At 37.4% G+C, this 19,181-nt stretch overlaps 1 protein-coding gene across 6 annotated transcripts in view; it reads left to right on the top strand.

The window, feature by feature from the left end:
* Positions 1 to 19,181, top strand: part of HHAT (hedgehog acyltransferase) — a 158,036-nt gene that overhangs the window by 27,589 nt on the left and 111,266 nt on the right. For all 6 annotated transcript variants that reach the window (XM_034427740.3, XM_087883203.1, XM_034427739.3 and 3 more), the window contains one exon: positions 4,677 to 4,848. In XM_034427740.3, the coding sequence (XP_034283631.2) occupies positions 4,677 to 4,848 (172 nt within the window). The remainder of the gene's footprint in view (positions 1 to 4,676; positions 4,849 to 19,181) is intronic.

Raw genomic sequence — 19,181 nt, 5'->3', positions numbered from 1 at the left:
CATTACTTTTAAAAATCATGCAGACAAATTCAAACAGGTTCAGAAGATGTATTAAAAAATTGTGCATAATGGCCTAGCAAAGTGAATGGGGATATTACTGTGTTTTTCAAATACATTGAGAATGAGAAAGACTTGGTCTGTGCTATCTCAGGAGCAGGGCTAAATCTATTGGGTATAAATTCCAGAAATGTTAACTTTAGTTGACTATTTAGCTGAATCTTGAGAAGTGTAGCTTCATGGCGGGAGCCAATGATAAGGAGATAGCTATCATGGAAGTAGAATATTTGTTGGGAATACACTAACTCTAGATTTCCTGTGTTGAACAGCTAGATTATTATGCCAGGCCCGTTCCTTTTGATTCTGAAATTGTGAACATGTAAATTGAAGCTATGGTGATTTTTAGAATTAGATGTTGCATGTTTGCTATTCGACTCTGTTTTCTCAAAAATAACTTCAACCATGTGAGACATGAAAGGTGTCTGTATAGAGCTGATTGCATGTCAGGGGTGGGGGCCTGGAGAGTTTTAGGCATTCAAAGAGAGAATTTTTAATAGCTCTGGTACAAGCCCTTTTGGGAATTCATGCTGGAAAATTCCTTTTGAATTTATATTAGATGATTATTTTCATTAGCTATTTTAATTGTATTTTTCTGACTTGAAAAATTCATGTTAATGAGATTTTAAATGGATAATGTTTTAAATATTGGCCTGTTTCCATAATTTATTTTAAACAAAAATGGTTTCTCTCTGGAAGGAGGTAGAGCACAGTTTGCTATTCCGGTTGATAAAAGAGATCTATATGTTTATGTAAAATTTGGAAAAAGTATATCAGTACATATGAGCTGGTCTGTTGTGTGGATGTTTGAGTGGTTTAGGGGTAGGGAACTGTGGTGGGTGGGAGTGTGTTTGGGGATTGTTATGTATATTGGACCTGGTCTTTGGGTGTTAAATGAATTTTGTTGTATGGGTATACTGTGTATACCCATATACCCATACATTGTACACATGTACAATGAAAATAAAGTTATTATTATTATGATTTTCATTGATCAGAGGGAGTTATTTTGTGTTTTGTAATGAGTCTCGCCTAGTTCTCTCACAATTACCCTGTTTCTTAGATTCTTAATATCCCTCTCACCAGCCATCACCCTTTTTTAGAACTGGGTATTGGACTGAGTTCATCAGGCTGTTAGCAGTTCTGATCAATCCCTGTATGGTTCCTGGAGTCGGGATGGGACAACTTGCTTCAGCCAGATCCCTACGGCTAGCTCATCACCACCAACTTGCTGCTGCCAATTTACAGGACCACTGTGGGTGGCTAGAGGGAGACCTGGGCAGGTGAGTGAGCAGGTGGACAGAGCGCACAGAGCGAGAGAAGGGTGGTGGAGGCAGTGGCAGCTGTGAGATTCTTATTTTAACACCTGCTACAACTACTGCACCAGGCTTGAAGCCCTGCGTGATAGCAGCAGCGACTCCGAGCCCGGTGTGCTGCTGCTGCTGCTGCTGCCATCACCACACCGGGCTCACAATTGCTGCCGCTTCAATCACTGCGCCGGGCTTGCAGCTGTCATCAATGTTGTCATGGCACTGGGCTGATGAACCATTGCTGATGCCATCGCTTCCCCACCTCCCACCTTTACTGCCACTACTGCCATCCCCGGCATTTTCTGCTTGGAGCCTGGTGTAACAACAGCGACGGGTGTGAAAATGGGAAGGCCCCAGGCCACTGCTCCTTTCCGCCGTCTGCCCCAACATGCTCTACGTTTTGCCCACACATTCGCCTGCCTGCCTGGCTCTCCCTCCAGCTGCCCATGGTGAGTAGTGCCAGTGGTGAGTTGACTGTGGAGGGTTGTCCTGCGGCGTCTTGGTGGTGGTCAGTTGGCAGAGTTTTGAAACTATGTTGCTTCCTACTTTGCAAGGAAATTAGTCACCCAAGTGGCCTTAAACATCTCAGCTGCTATCCATAGTTCAGTATTTTAATGTTGGCTATATAACAGGAAACAGGTGTGTCTACATGCCTTAAGAAGTCTGATTGGCATGCATCATAACTGAATTGACAACACTGTAGGAGTTTTCTCTTTCCTCCATAGTACTTTGAAGATAGTTTCTTTAAAGTAGTTGCGATAGTGAGATGTTATTAAAGATGAGTCAGTATAGTGAAAGCATCTGGCAAGCTTGCTGAAAGATGTAATAAGAGTCATTAAGCAATCTTCTATTCTTTATGGAGAATAAGCCAATCATCTGTGTAATCACTTCCTAGCAATGAACAGAAGAAAAATAGAACGGAAAAAAAATCAAGTAAAGAAATTGGAAGTTGGCTAAATGAGGAGTTTCCTCATTCCTTTTTCTGCAACAACTGAGGAAATAGCTTCTTAAAAACGCCCCAGAATTCTACTTTATATTTAATAGAACAAAAGCCTACAATAATCTCATGGAAGGAGATTAGTAATCTTGTTGAGCAGGAGATCAGATATAAAATCCTATTAAACAATTTCATAGATGTTGGAAGAAATATAAAATTGAGATATTTAAGTCATATACCCTCCACCTTCACCCAGTTCTGCCTAAATGATCGGAAACATTATATTTCTTCCCTGATACATCCGAGAACAAAAAGTTTGTTTCAGAAACAATTATCTCAACAGGTGATAAAAGCTTGAATGTTGATGATATTCAAATATAGCATACTTCCCTTTTTAATGAGTTCTACCAGCTATTACATGTTGCAGAATGATCAAATTTGTCAGGGAAATTAGCTTTTTTTTCATAAGCTGAATTTAGAGAAAATCATAAATGTGAAAGACAATGATCATAATTCACTGATGGTATAAAGTAAGATTTTTTTTTTAAATTGTCAAAAATTTTTTTTGAAGTGTTAGGAATTTATCCATGTAATCCAACAGCTAAATGTCGTATATCATTATCAAAATGCCCAAGGCAATGGAATTCTTATACTAAAAATGCTAGATGAATTCATTCTTTTTATGTAATAATAAAATCATATAACTCATAATGCCGTGTGACAGAGAATTTAAAGTACACACAGAAATATTATTTTAAAAAAAATTAACAATGATAGGTAACTAACATTATTAGTTTGAATTGGCAAAAGTCTTTTTTAAAATCTGATGTTTGACATCAGAAAAGGAATTTTTGCATAAGGCTGCACTCCTGTTTATAGATACTCAATTGAAACTAATTCTGTTTACATATGTTTTTTTCACAAGAGGGCATTAGAAATATATTTTCTTTAAGGAAAACAATTATGTAAGAAACATTATCAGTGAATATGGCTTTTGGGAGCAAGATGGCACATATGTTACCTGCTTCCAAATGCTGCTAGTGGAATACTTTTATAAGTTTGTAATCTTAAGAGATCACACATTCTTATAAAAATTCAGTGTTCCACAGGAAATGTTTGGTGAGAATGCTACCATCCAGTAAGATTTAGTGTATGACCATTTACATCATTTAGATTACCAGTGTTTCTTGGATCAAAGATTAGGAATCATTGAATCACATTATTTGCAGTATGATGACAATATTAATATGTGGATAGCAAAAGCCCTGAAGATCTGGCTGTGTCAGCTGACACAACCCCTGAAGGTGGTAGATGGCTTGAGGGTGTTCCTTCTGCTTTAACTTTCAAAATCTGCCTTTATTATTATTATTTTATTATTGCTTTTATTTATTTTTAAATCTGTTTCTGACGTTGACTTTTAAATAATCTTATTACTTTTATTTGTAAACTGTCCAGAGCCACTCAGAGTGAGTTAGGTGGTGTATAAATTTGATAGATAAATAAAATACCATATGTATGATCTTCACATGTCAGTCATACTAGTCTTTCTGCAACAGCATGTTTATAGACTATGCTCACAGAGAATTCTGGGAGTTGTCTATCACAGATGGAGGACAGCCAGCTGCTCTATAGATTGTTGTTTTGGTAGTGTGGCATGAAACACAGGACCCAGAAAGCAATAATCGAGGCTCACTACAGGATTTGTTTGTTTATTTGTTTAACAGTGCGCACATGAGAGGCTCTCTTCCAAAAGAAAAGTGGGAGACACACCCCGAAAACAAATAGATGCATGTGTATTATACATTTCAGACAGGAGGGAAAAGTGATGCATGTGTATGTATTTGTAATACATCTCAGGTTATTACTTTCTACCCTTCTGTTATCTACAGAGAACAATGATTGTTTTCTATAGATAACAGAAGGCCAGGAAGTAACCTGAGATGTATTATAAATACATATGTTAGAAGAAATATTTTTATCTTGAGATTCAGCAATTGCTGTCAGGATGTTCTGATAAAACCACAGTTGTTGCAAGGACATATTCCTTATGCCTCAATTTGTCTATTAAACAGTCCCATTCATCTGAACACTGATTTTTCCCCAGAGTAATGTTTTTTGTATGTTTTATCATTTTTACAAATTTCTTTATTATCTCCCGTATTACAATTAAATGCATATGTTCTCCAGATTACAAAAATCCAAGACTATCAGCAAGCACAATATATTTTATATTGTTTACATGTTTTAATTTCCAAACACAAACACTAAATAAAGATTCCAATTGGAATTAAAAAGGAAAGAAAAGATTGTTTGACACAATAGTCAATTAAAATCCAATTCTATATAGTATTAATGTTTAATTTATTCTAATACAGATGAGCAAACAACAATCCTGCAATTGGAAGTCCAATCTATCTATTTTCATCTGGGGAGCCATTCGTATTTTGATTTGGTGGTGGTTGGCAGAATTGATGATTCATTTTATGTATATGCATGCTATCTACAGTAGCATTTCGCACCTGGAAGCAGTAACTTACTGGACGTTAGGTGAGTGTATGTCTTTGTGTATAGAATTTATTGTTACAGTATGTATTTATTAGGTGGCTAATCCTAACTCAGTGTAGAATCTATGACCCCAGTGGGCTCACCAATAACAGAAGCAACAGAATGGGTTTCAGCATGGGTTTATTGATTCAAATAATTATCTTTTTTGAACATTGCTTGGTTTCAACACAAATGAATTAGAGATATCCACAGATGCATTGCCTTCTCACTAAGGGAAGCAGTAATGTATCTATGTCTTCATTGGGCTACTAGGAATGAGTTCTATTTAAGCTTCCCATGTTAGGGAAGCTGCATGCTTAGGTTAGAAAAAGAGAAATTAAGCAGAGAAATAACAAAGGGAGCATAAGTATTTAATCACCCTCATCAATTTTCATCTGTTTATACACTTGCTCTACCAAGTGTGGTGCTTGATCAATGTAATTTGCCACTCAAAGAATGGCCCATGTGACTACTCAAGTTCTTTTATCATTACACTGCGTAGACAACATGAGCCAGCCACCAGTAGTTATCTCAGCAGAAGTGCAATAGATTCTCTACCTCAAAGTGTATCACTCCTCCCCTTCTCAACCCAGTTTATCATGTTCTAATGTTGGAATCCTTTAAGGGCTATATTTTTGGTTCTTACTCATATACTGTATATTGTACAGTGGTACCTTGGTACTTTGGTACTCAGTTGCTTTGAAACCCATTGAATTTGATAGTCTATGCATTTCAACATGAAAAATTTGACCCGGTACTCATAATTTGTTTGGTACTTGATTATAACTTGTCATTGTCGTCTGTTTTGTGACTCACTACATTATTCCTTATGGGAAATTTTTTTTTGGTATTCATTATTTTTGGTATTCATTGTGTCTCCCGGAACCAATTAACAATGAATGAGTACCACTGTGCAGGCTGATGTAATCAAGTCCATCCATCTTGCTGATGATCATCCTCTTCTACTCTTCCATTTTTCCCACCGGTAGAGTCTTCTCTAGGCAGCAGGGCTTTTGTAGGCATAGATATGTTATGGCATCTGAATATCTTTTTCAAAGCCTTTATTGCTACCCTCCCAAGTTCTAATATTTGGTCAATTTTTGATTACTGGTCATTTTACTGTCAATCCCAAATGGCAGAATTTACCCACCACTTCAATATCTTCATTGTCAATTTTAAGACTGTTTATTGTACCTGTTGTCATTAATTTGATCTTCTTAGTCTCATTTTTCCACTGTGCTCCTTAATTTGTATTACTTAGAGCTTCCAGATAATTTGCATTTTCAGCTGTTAGGGTAGCATCATCTGCATAATGCAGGTTATTGATGATTCTTCTTCCAATTCTAAAATCACACTCATCTTCTTCCAATCCAGTTTCCCTTGATACATTCAGCATATGGATTGAATAAAGGGAAAATATGTGGCTTTATTGCAATCCTTTGCTAATCTGGAATCTGCTTTGTTCTGTTCCAGACAGACAGACAGTGGCTTCTGGCCTGTGTATAGTCTCTCATGGGGACAGTGAGATGTTCTGGAATTGCCATTTTCCTGAGGATATTCCACAGCTTAATATGTTTGGCAAAACCAAATATCTTTCCATAATAAATGAAGCCCGTATTGACTTCTTTCTGATATTCTGTGACTTTTTCAATTATCTAGCATCCATCAGCATTAAACATAATTACTTTGCTAGCATGTGAAATTAAAGATATTGCAGAGCAATGCAATGTATACAGGTATCAGTTTGGATATTGGAAGATTGTGTTAGTGATTAGGAAATCATTGAATGGGCAGAAGTCATTTTCTTGCTTCATTTTGAATTCCTAGGCCGTGGAATCCAACTATGTTTTCCACCTTAATAACTTTGATACTCTACTCTCCAGCAATAAGCAGCTTCTTGGATGTTCTATTAATTTCAGATTGAACCTGGCCGTAAAATTCATCAGTCTCCTCTTTTTCCGCATCAATGCTTGCTGCATAAACTTGACTAATCATATTAAAATGTTGTCCACAAACTCTAATTGATAAAATTTGTTCCCAAATATTTTCCTTGTTATATCCTTCCTATGAAAGCTACGAAAATAATACCATTAATTCTTCATTTTTCATATCTTGAATAGTAAACAGTAAGTTATTGTGGTTAAAAAGGTCCAATTCTAGTCCATTTCACACTTGGTAATATGTCAGATTATAGTCTATTTCATCTTTCACAGTTTGAGTTTCCCATATTCACTTCACATTTAGCTTCAGATTTTCTTTTCCTACATGTGATGTGTTCCTTCTTCCAACTGTTTTAGCTCTTTCCATAGATGTTCTATAGGACTTTGATTAACATTCATAGCAGGCTACTTCAGAACAGTCCATTTTTTTTTACTTTTCTACCATTCTTGGATTTTCTAAGATGCATTTTTTTTAGATCCTTATTCTGCTGGAGGACCTATGAGAGGCAACTAAAGCAGAGCTTTCTAACACTGGGCATTACGTTTTGCTCTAGTAGTCTTCTTATTTCATTGTATCCACAGATTCAAGGCATGCAATGTAAAAGGTAGCAAAGCAATCGTAGCATTGTGGAACTTCCTCCATGTTTCATAGTAGGAATGGTGTCCTTTTTTAAAAAAAGTATAATTTTCCTTCTGTGAACATATAACTCTTATGACATACCAAAACACTCTAATTTTGTTTCGTATGTCCAACGGATATCCTGCCAGAAGAATATGCATTTAAAGAAACTCCAGTCTGGCTTTTTTGTGTCTGTCTTCCAGAAGTAGGGTTTTCCTGGGTCTGTATCAGTCAGACAGTGAAGGATGCTTTGACTTGACATTGTTGTATTTGACCTTGATTTTGGTCCAAAATTTTTGGAGGTCAGCCAGAATCTATTTTGAAATTTCCGTGGTTCTTTCTCCATCTTTCAAACTATCCTTCTGTTAAATCTAGAGTCAATTTTCCTCTTGCAGCTTTAGTGGGCTACAGTCCCATGGACCTTAAATTATGATCACAAGAACATGAAGAAACCAACATGGAGATGGTTTATCATGTTTGGCTATTGCCATCTTTTTTTTTCCCCTTTGGCAACTCTCTGCTTTTTTTTCTGTGGTCCATGTTCATTTTTTTTTTGTCTTTTAATGATCCCGTAGTCCCTTGCATCTGGGTGGAGTCGGGGCAACTGAATGGAGCTGAGAGTTTACTGGCTGGATACCTTTCCGGTCGCCAATGCGGATTTCGCAGCAGATATATTCTCATTCTGCCCAGAGAGAGAAATATCTGCCTCTATTTAGGATCGAACTTGCAGCCTCCTGATTGTGAGGCGAGAGCTCCACCTTTAGGCCACCTCACCACTCTGTAGTCCATGTTCATTGTGCTGCACAAAATGCCCGAGAGAATACTTTTCTCCATACAGATAGGATGAGTGACTAATTATGAGATTGGAGACACCTGTGATACCAATTAAACATTTTGCTTGAGAGATAACTAAAGTCCAGTTATATCTTTTAGCTTCTAAGAGAACCAATAATTAAATCAATGCTAATCTCATTTACTATTATTTTTATAGACATAAAAACTTGTTCATTATGTTCACTTCATTAAATTAATTCAGTCATCATTACTTTGTGAAAAACGGATCTTTAATAAAAAACGAATGCTAGTAATTGATGCTTATAGATTTGGAAATGTGGCCATTTGTTGAGCAGTTGTTATTTATTTATTTATTTATTTATTTATTTATTTATTTATTTATTTATTTATTTATTTATTAAATTTTTATACCGCCCCCTTTCCCGAAGGAGAGGTGGTGAAAGCCAAGATTAAGAAACATTCAATACAAACATTAAAATAAAGAGCCTTGGTAGTACAGGGCTTTAAGGCACCCTGTTATTAAGCTTATTAAGACCAGCTGCCTGCAATTACTGCAGGGTTCGAATCTCGCCAAGGCTCAAGGTTGACTCAGCCTTCCATCCTTTCTAAGGTAGGTGAAATGAGGACCCAGTTTGTGGGGGCAATAAGCTGACTTTGTATAAATATACAAAAGGATGAAGGCTATTGCTGAGCACATTGTAAGCCGCCCTGAGTCTTCGGAGAAGGGCGGCATATAAATCAAATTTTAAAAAAATGCATTTAAAATAAAATTAAATCCAATGGCTTTTCCCAATTTAAAACCCCCTTACCCATAAAATTCACCAATAAAAATTCTAAGCCAGCCCGGCTTGCCAAAATAAAAACGTTTTCAGAGCCCGGCGAAAGGTTCGGAGGTCTGGGATCAGTTGTATCCCTGGGGGTACTCATTCCAGAGGGCGGGTGCCCCCACAGAGAAGGCTCTTCTCCGGGGGGTCGCCAGTCGACATTGCCTGACCGATGGCACCCTGAGGAGACCCTCTCTGTGGGAGCGTATTGGCCGGTGGGAGGTTATCAGTGGCAGAAGGTGGTCTCGTAAATAACCGGGCCCTAAGCCATGGAGTGCTTTGAAGATGAGAACCAGTACCTTGAAGCGCACCCGGAAGACCACTGGAAGCCAATGCAGCTCATGCAGGAGAGGTGTTACATGGGAGCGCCATGTCGCCCCCATAAGTACCCGCGCGGCTGCATTCTGCACCAGTTGGAGCCTCCGGGTGCTCCTCAAGGGGAGCCCCATGTAGAGAGCATTGCAGTAGTCCAGGTGGGAAGTGACGAGGGCATGAGTGACCGTGCATAAGGAGTCCCGATCCAGAAAGGGGCGCAACTGGCGTATCAGGCGAACCTGATAGAAAGCCCCCCTGGCCACGGCCGTCATATGCTCTTCTAAAGACAGCCGTGCATCCAGGAGGACACCCAAGTTACGCGCCCTCTCCGTGGGGGCCAATGTCTCGCCCCCAATAGCCAGTGATGGCACCAGCTGGCTATATCGGGATGCCGGCAACCACAGCCACTCAGTCTTTGAGGGGTTGAGTTGGAGCCTGTTCCTCCCCATCCAGACCCGCACGGCCTCCAGGCACCGGGACATCACTTCAAGGGCATCGTTGGGGTGGTCTGGGGTGGAGATGTACAGCTGAGTGTCGTCAGCATACAGATGGCACTGCACCCCAAAACCATGGATGATCTCACCCAGCGGCTTCACATAAATGTTGAACAGGAGAGGCGAGAGGACCGACCCTTGCGGCACCCCACAAACCAGGTGCCTTGAGGTCGACCTCTGCCCCCCAGCCAGCACGGACTGCGACCGGTCGGAGAGATAGGAGGAGAACCACCGTAAAACGGTGCCTCCCACTCCCAACCCCTCCAACCGGCGCAGCATGATACCATGGTCGATGGTATCAAAAGCCGCTGAGAGATCTAATAGGACCAGAACAGAGGAGCAACCTCTGTCCCGAGCCCTCCAGAGATCATCAACCAACGCGACCAATGCCGTTTCCGTGCTGTACCCAGGCCTGAAGCCGGACTGGAACGGATCTAGATAGACGGTTTCATCCAGGTACTGCGGGAGCTGTCGCGCCACCACACTCTCAACAACCTTCGCCAGAAAGTGAAGGTTGGAAACTGGACAATAGTTTGCCAAAACAGCTGGGTCCAGAGAGGGCTTCTTGAGGTAGACTGTACCTCCCATTGTATTTGAGAAATTTTGGAATGCTTTTCTAATCCTTATTAAGAGTTTGAGAGCCAGTTTGGTGCAGTGGTTAAGGCATCAACCTAGAAACTGGGTGACTATGAGTTCTAGTCCTGCCTTAGACACAAAGCCAGCTGGATAACCTTGATCAGTAATTTTTTCTCAGCCCTAGGAAGGAGGCAATGACAAGCCTCTTCCTAAAAACCTTGCCAAGAAAACTTTAGGGACTTGTCTAGGCAGTCTCCAAGAATCAGACATGATGGAACAGAAGAAAAAAATTGAGAGTTCAGGATCCTGTTTAGGCAATGAAATTAGTTTAGTTGCTGATGTAATTTCAGTTTAAAATGCGTAAATGATGGGATATGTTACATTAATCTGAAGTAAAAGTCAGTATATTTTGATAATTTCTTATCCTAAAGAATAAATCGATGTCTGGGAAAAAGTGATATAAAGAATACAGATCCAGCCCTCCCTATACGAATGAGGCTGTTTTCAATAGCAGCTTCCAGACTGTAGGATATTTTATTTTCTACAATCCATCAGGATCTTTTTCTTAGTCTTTTCTTTTTCTGCCAACTGATTTAAGGTTTCCTGTTTGTCTTGCCAAACAGATGGTTTTGATATGACACATGCTCCTTTTATGTTTTAGCTGCTTCCGATTTGGGACTGTTACTTTATTTCTTTTATGAGATTCCTTTGCGCTTAATTATTGCAAGCAATAATTGAAATATGCAACTTATCTTGCCAATAATAATGTCACGTTTTCCAGTTTTAATATACAGTTTTTTATAATTTCTAAAAGAGATAACATATAAATAATTTTGCTTTTCTCCCCTAAATACTGGGCATTCAAATAATTATGGAACTAAGCCCAGTGAGTCCCTTGGAGCTAATATAATTAGATAGCAATGTTGTGATTTCGCTTTATTTCTTATTTTATTTGCATAATACTTATAATGGAGGATGAAAAATGGTATTGCTTATTTTCCATAAAAAATAGAACAAAATCCAGATATATGATAAAAGAAAATGCATCTACTTGGAATTGTAAAGTGAATTGTACTTTTATTGAATGCTCATAGTAACTTCTGTATTAGATTTTTAGTTATCCTTTACAAGGAGCTTTCTATGAAATATTTGGATTTTGTTTCTGTCTCCTTTTTATCCTTACAATAGTATGCTAGCATTTAAAAATATTTGTCCTGCTTTTTCTGTGTTAATAGATCAGAAAGTAGATTTGCCTACGTTAAGATTTGTCTATAGAGATTTTCAGTCATCCAGGTCATGGCTCTTCTAAATGTGCTTTTTTCAAAAAGCAACTGAACTGAAGAAACTTCTTGGATGAGAAGCAAAATGTCTTCAAGGAAAAACAAAGTCCAGTTGCCTTTTGAAAAAGCACTTTTGGGACTACACTAATATTCTCCAAGTCAGAAGTGATGCTCAGGACAGGTTACAGCCTTGGCATTCAAGAACAAGCTAAAGAAATTTATGTGTTGATTACTAAACAAATTTATAAAAGCAGTCTGCGTGAAAACCAAATTAAGACAACACAGAGTCATCAAAAAAGGATCTCCTCCATCTCTCTCTCTCTCTTTCCCTCCTCATTTCCAATTTGGGTCTTAGAAAATCTGGTTGTTTTTTCAATTTTGGCACAAGTTTTTACATTGTACATGTGCAGATATGGCAAAGAAAGTGGGACACAGGATTTCTTTAAAACATCATTATCAACACCACTAATTTAATACAAGTGCATCTATACTTATATTCACTAATTAGACATAATAGGAATAATGGAATAAATCAAAAGATGAGTGGGAGCAACAGAGATTTGTCTTCAAGTAAGAGTATTCTCAATGAAAAATAAGAGTTCGTGCAAAATACATTGCCAAATTAGTATGTCGGCTGTTCGAGATAGACCAGGCTAGGAAATCAAAGTTATTTTTACTGATACTTTTATTATAAAGCTATGGTAACAGAATCTTGCTATTCTGAATGGGCTTTCCCCCTCCCTCCCTTTATTATGGCGAGGAGGGCCTTATTGGAAGATGCAACAGGTCACAACTCTGTCCTAGACTCAGATTTTCTTTGTCTTGGTTGCAGCTCTTTTTCCTGTTCCTCAGCATGATTCCTTCTGCCCAATACACAGTAAGGGAATATTTCAGTCCTTCTATGGATTTTAAAGAGAATCCTCTGGAATACAGAACTGTTCAATTTTGTACTAACACTCTAATTTAAGTGTTCTACTTGCAATATTGTAGTTGTATCCAGGGAAGATCCAAATTCAAATGTCTATTGAGATTCTCAGTCATTCAGGTCATGATTGTCCCAAAAGTGGGACAGCTGAAGAAGCTTCTTGGATGAGAAGCAAAATGTCTTCAAAGACAAAACAGAAAGTTCAGTTGCCTCTTGAAAAATTACTTTTGGGACTTCCAAATTCAAACTTACTTTGAGCCATATAAGGTCATTGATGCTTTCTACCAGCTACTATCTCTCAGCAAACCTTCAGAAAAGCTATTTTGGAAATGCTATAATAAAATAATCACTGCCTTGCAGCCTATATAAATCATGATGGGATAATTATACAGTATCTATATCTATCTTATCATATCTATCTATCTATCTATCTATCTATCTATCTATCTATCTATCTATCTATCTATCTATCTATCGTATTTTTTTCAGCAGTCAGGACAACTTTACAAATATAGCTTACGGTATGCTAATTAAGTTACTGACCAGCATGATATTATGCTATACCATAAGATGATACATTTGTACCCTTACCCATTTGAAATCATCAATTTGTTTTAATATTAATTTATGATGCCTACCAATTGCCTTTTTTGACACATTACACTAACCAATAAGACAAAAGAACTGTGTTACTGTAAAAAGTGTATGTGTTTGATCTTAATAGATTTTTGTGAGGAAAGAAAGCTTTTAATCAATTTGGATCATGAACATTCACAGCATTCACAGCACAACAGTCAAAAGAGTTCAGTGTTTTGGGGTTGAAGATATTATTTGGCCTATTAGCTGGCCCAACCATCCTATCTGAATGAGAAATCTCTTCTCCAGTGTTAGGCCCACCTTTCACTTCTACAGATACTTATAACCATCCATTTAGTCACTATTTGAAATTACAATGGCATTGAAAAAAATGACATGACAGTTTTTTCACACAGCCATTGCATCATTTCCCATAATCATGTGATCAAAATGTGGATGCTTGGCAACTGGAATGTATTTATGATGGTAGCAGTATCCCAGGTTCATGTGATCGCCTTTTGCAATCTTTTGATAAGCAAAGTCAACGGGGAAGCCACTTTCACTTAACAACTGTGTTACTAATTTAACTGCAGTGATTCACTCAACAGCTGTGGCAAGAAAGGTTGTAAAATGGGGCAAAACTCACTTAACTGCTTTGCTTAGCCACATAAATTTTGGGCTCAATTGTGTTTTCAATAAAGGAAAAAGCACTGATGATGTTACCCAGGGGTGTGCTTCAAAAATTTTAGCAAGGGGTTCTCTGCCCGGTTGCTGGGTGGGCGTGGCCATGGTGGGTGTGGCCTAGTCACCTTGCACCATGGTGGGTGGGAGCGTTTTTGCCCTCCCCAGGCTCCAGAGGCTTTCCTTGAGCCTCTGAACTGCACAGAATCTTAGCTAGAGGGTCTCCAGAACCCCTGCAAACCCCCAGCAGCCCACCCCTGATGTTACCCAGTTTGGGTAATGAAATGACTGCAAGAAAACTACCAAGTTCAGAGAGTATCAAGGACCCTCAATTGTGACTATAAGTTGAGGACTACCTGTAATCATTCCTTGCTTTTCCCTTTGGGGGTGGGGGAGGAAGAGAAAGCATGGCAAATTACCCTTGAAGGCAAATAGACTTCAAAATACTTTCCATGGAGTAAGGCCATGGGAGTGAATGTGACTATTCATCTGCTTTATACATTATGAAATAAGTCCCAGATCCTTTTTTCATACATTCCAAGGAAATGAGGGTAAAGACAGAAGACAAGAGTTGGTAACTAGTATCTTTGTCTTTGATAATTATTCTCTGGCCACTAGTAAGTTCTATTTGAGAACATCAAAACAAGTAGAAGCCAACCTCACTAAATTCAGGAGTGACATCAAGATAAACTCAATATTGCCTGTGTCTTCAAGAGAAAAAGGTGCTGCATGGATGAAGTACTAATTTCTCCAAGAATTATCCTGTATGTTTCCCAAATAGAGTAGATGTGAGATGGCTCCTGTATTGGTTCACTGGTCATGTATTTTAGTTCTCCTTTAAAGGGCAGAACATTTAGTCAACTATGTACTAGCGTAAATAGTATCTGGAGAAATGGATGACATCTGGGGGTAGAGCTTCCTTAATAGTTTTAAGAGTTAAGGCTTGTTTTTCCCTCTAACAACTCCCAGTCTTAGGTAGAAGCTAGGGGAGACAATTGGATTTCGTCCTTGGATAACATCTGTGCCTTGAGCTTAATTCTGTGCCTTGAGCTTAATTCCAGCACCAACATCAAGTTGACAACTATTAATTATTTTTGAAATTTGGCACCACTTGTTCCTGATAGTTTGTCCCAAGCACTAATCTAGCAGCTGTCTTTTCAGCTAGTATTGCTTCTTCTTTCATAGGCCGTTTCATGTAATATAGTTTTATGAGATGAAAGCATGAATAAACATGCCTCAATCTACATTTGTTGTACATCTAAAAGTGATTAGCACAACCTGTTGATAGTAATTTGCATTTTTTTTAAAAATTACATTAAATGCCATAGCTACTGTAGCCCTGTGGAATAAGAAAGTATGAATTTGCATTATACTTTGGTCATATTGAGAAAGGAATGATTTATATCACTGCTTGGAACCCTTTCAAGCATTAAATAGTACTATTCATTTTTATTGTTAAAATTGAAGAATAATCATTCTTGATTCAGAATTAATATGAAATGCTCTGGCTGATATCTTTAATTTATAGACTAATAACCCAGCAAATTATTTTTAAATTCGGTTTTAAAGTTTCTATTTTTTTTTTAATGGAAGATGTTGGTGTCTCTGCATTCATTGACATTTTAATGAACTATTAACAAAGGAATGAATTTGCTGCTGTTGTTCAAATAATGCTGGGCAAGAAGAATTTTGAAATAAGAAAATACAAACTCTGGCACAAGATATTTAATGAGATCTAGTGCAGTTCAAGTACTATGCAAATACTTTTTGCCTAAGGGCTGTAAATATCCTTAGAGTAAAATATGGTGGTTGCTTTATAGAAACAGACTATCGTCATCAGTCCCATCTAATATACTTAAGTTGAGAAATATTAGCTGAGAAATGTGGGCGAAATAAAGTAGTTCCATGGCAGCTGGATTTAGACCCAGCTCTTCTTTTTCCCATCACCATCTTTGTGACCCTCAGTGGGTAGGCTTATGAAAATAAAATATGTATTTGTACTATAGCACAGAGAGTATTTAAAATGATGATTTTAAGGTACATTAAGATAGTTATCCTATACCAAGGGTCTCCAACCTTGGCAACTTTAAGACTTGTGGACATCAACTCCCAATCAACTCCCATCAACTCCAATTCTGGGAGTTGAAGTCCACAAATCTTAAAGTTGTCAAGGTTGGAGATCCCTGCCCTACACTCTTCTAATTATTATATTTTGTGATTTTTCCCCTAGCTCTTCAACAGCCCTGATGAAATATGTCTTTGAACAGTGTTTGCGTGTGAAATACATTTCAGTGTATTTTTTCATGTACTTTCTAGAGTTCTCCATAGACAGTACTGTCTTCCACCTTTGTTAGGCTAATAGCAAACAAACAAACAAACAAACAACCCCCAATCACAGAGGCTATCCTCTGTTAAAAACACCTATGGGAAGAAAGCCAATAGGTTGGGTCAAACTTATATTTGAAAGAGTAAGATTTCTCTTCCTAGTAAAGCTGAAGTGAATTCAGCCAAGCCTATTGCTTTTCATTGTGGGTCTCTAATTCATTTAGGTGACTTATGCACCTGGAATTTTCTAAAGCTTATGGAATTGTTTAGTGGGAGCTTTGTGTGACTAGGCAGACTGCCAACAAATGCCTGTAGCTCCACTTTGACCATCATCATATTTTCATCCTTAAACTCATTTTTCCTCTGCTTTATTAAAATTATTTTTAATATCTAGTTATATACTTAGGAAGTATTTACATGCAAAAGTTTGTTCCTTTTTTCTGTACTTGCTTTAATATCTTCAAAACTCTTTGATTTTTTTTTTTGGGGTCAGGATGTCTTATCCAGCTTCATGGGTATCTTTAAGGGTCAATGTTGCAGGAGCAAACTTTCTCTCCATCATGGATGGTATAGAGTATGTCCTTTCTCCATTAGAAAAGGTCACATAATAGACATTTGTAAGCATTGCAGGCACTTAATAAATAGGCTTGCCGCCATCATTGTTTTCATTTGCAAACACTTGCAGGGAAACAAGTTCTGAAGACAGATTCTGACGCTGTTATGGGAGAAACTGTGAAAAGTGGGGGTTGAGGTGTTTGGTTTATATAAGAAAAGGCAACACAGTCCAGATGTGAGAGACACGAGAAAATACATTTAAAAGAGACTCCACTTTAATTTATTCACTATAATTAGGGCTGGAAATTTGTTTTAAGTTTTCAAAAATCTTCTTTTGCCACAAACTAGCATTAAAGACATGTATTTGGAATGAATGGATTTCTTGCTTTTGTGATTTCATAAGGCTTTTACACCAGTGTAGCCCATTTCTTCAGATTCATTCCCACGTACCTAAGATCTTCAGGTCTCTGCTGGAATAATGGAAACCTTCCATTAAGGGATCAAAACTTTTCCTGCCTGATTTCAACCAGAGTAGAAAGATTACTTTTTATAGCAGGCTTAGCCAAAGATTGAGTAACCAAGACTTGGTTGCTTTATTTTGCATTGTCTAGTCTTTATAAGTAATTTTTCTTCTAACTCTAACCCTATCTCCAGCACTCCATGAGCAGACCACTCACAAAATTGTGTCGCAAGATTGGGTCCAAAGAGTTTAAGGCAGATGGAAGTAGATGCTTAAAAGAACTGTCAAAGTCACATTGACCTTGATTCTTTGTTTAGATCCTAGAGATCATGAGGTATATTCAGAGGGATCCCATAGAACCTTTTTCTCTGTTGCAAAAATACAAGAAGGGACATGCTGTTGAATGCGAAAGACCAATAAATCCTGACAGTATGAACTCAGCATTTTTTATGATTATGTTAAGAATGGAATCATAACATATATAAGGAGCATGCCAAGAAAAGACTATAGCTTCAACCCAATAAAATATAAAAATCTTTTTGGAAGTAAATCCATCAGCAGCTGGTTTGATGCATAATATTTTAAGCACCATTGAAAACAATTGACTAGAGTAGAATACTGTGAAGGAGTTCCAGCCAAGAGCCACTGTATATAAATATGTCCATGGTGTATCTGACAGCTATGTTTTGATCTTGAATATAAATTACCATGTTATTTATTCCACAAGTAAGAAACATCTTTAGAACTCTAGAATGTATTTAGAATTAAATTACACTTTATGAAATCAATGCCATTTTCTCATAGTGTAAAACATCTGTATCCCAAATTATGCTAAAGGCTTTGTGTACAATAAGATAGTTAGCATATTATACGTTTTATAAAGCCTCCATGTCTTGTCTGCTTCAAAATATATCCACAAAGTGCTGAGATCATTTCGGAGAAAGAGGAATTGAATAGCACAATCTTGAGTTCTAAAGTCTCAAAAACTCCCATTCCTATTTTTTACTGTGCTGCTCGCAAAACTTTTAGAACTTCTGAACTGTATTTCAGAATTGTTTAGCTCACTACAACCTGACCTAAGCATAACTGATGGGCCTTTTCAGACTCTCAATAATTTTCAACATGCCAAAAGTCACTTCAACCTTTTTTTGCACATTGAAGCAATAACACAGGTATGGGACCCTACCTAGGGAATTTTAAGCCAATATGTCTCAATCTTTTGCAGAAGGCCAGTTCAAAGCAATTGTGTTCTTCATAACCCTGGACAGAGCAATGAGACAAATAAAACAGATTTGTTGGTTTGAATAAAGTAGTTTTTACATTTTCTGCGCCACAGCTATCCATCCATCCACCCAATGTCAACAACTGATGATGTTTTGTATGTAACTGGAGAAGTTCTGGTTAAGAAAAATAATAGTGATTTATCAGACATTTCTCTAAGTAATTGCTGTTGTGCTGATTGTTACAGATAATTTGAAAAAGAGGTTGCAGAAAAACCATTTCTCTCTTTAGTACTATTTTTTTATTAGTACCTTCACACATTTCAGGTTAAATACATAATATCTTTAATAATGGAAAACCAAAGAAGATACTGGGAAAAATTAGAAAATATTAAAATTACCTGTAAATTAACTAATAAGCTTGCTCCATATATGTTGAGGACAAGGAATCACATAAGAATCTGTTAAGAATTAGTTTTTAGAGATATTCAGAACTGAATTAATTAATTGGATAAGGAGCTTGCAGATTGAGACTTTTTTTTAAAAAAAAGGTTTAATCAAGGCAATAGATCACTTATAAAATCTGAATGTGTCCTTAATATGTATTATAAAAGTACAAATGTATATTCTTCAAAAATGTATAAGACACTAATACAGTCAAAAATTGGAAATGCAGAGATGAAAGTATTATATGAATTCCATTTTGAGAAGAGAAATATTAGGAAAATCGAAATGAGTGTACAAAAACTTA

This window comes from Pantherophis guttatus, chromosome 1 (genome assembly GCF_059756535.1).
Source record: "Pantherophis guttatus breed Tessera chromosome 1, ASM5975653v1, whole genome shotgun sequence".
Taxonomy (NCBI): Eukaryota; Metazoa; Chordata; class Lepidosauria; order Squamata; family Colubridae; genus Pantherophis; species Pantherophis guttatus.
This window is presented reverse-complemented; position numbering and strand designations above follow the sequence as displayed.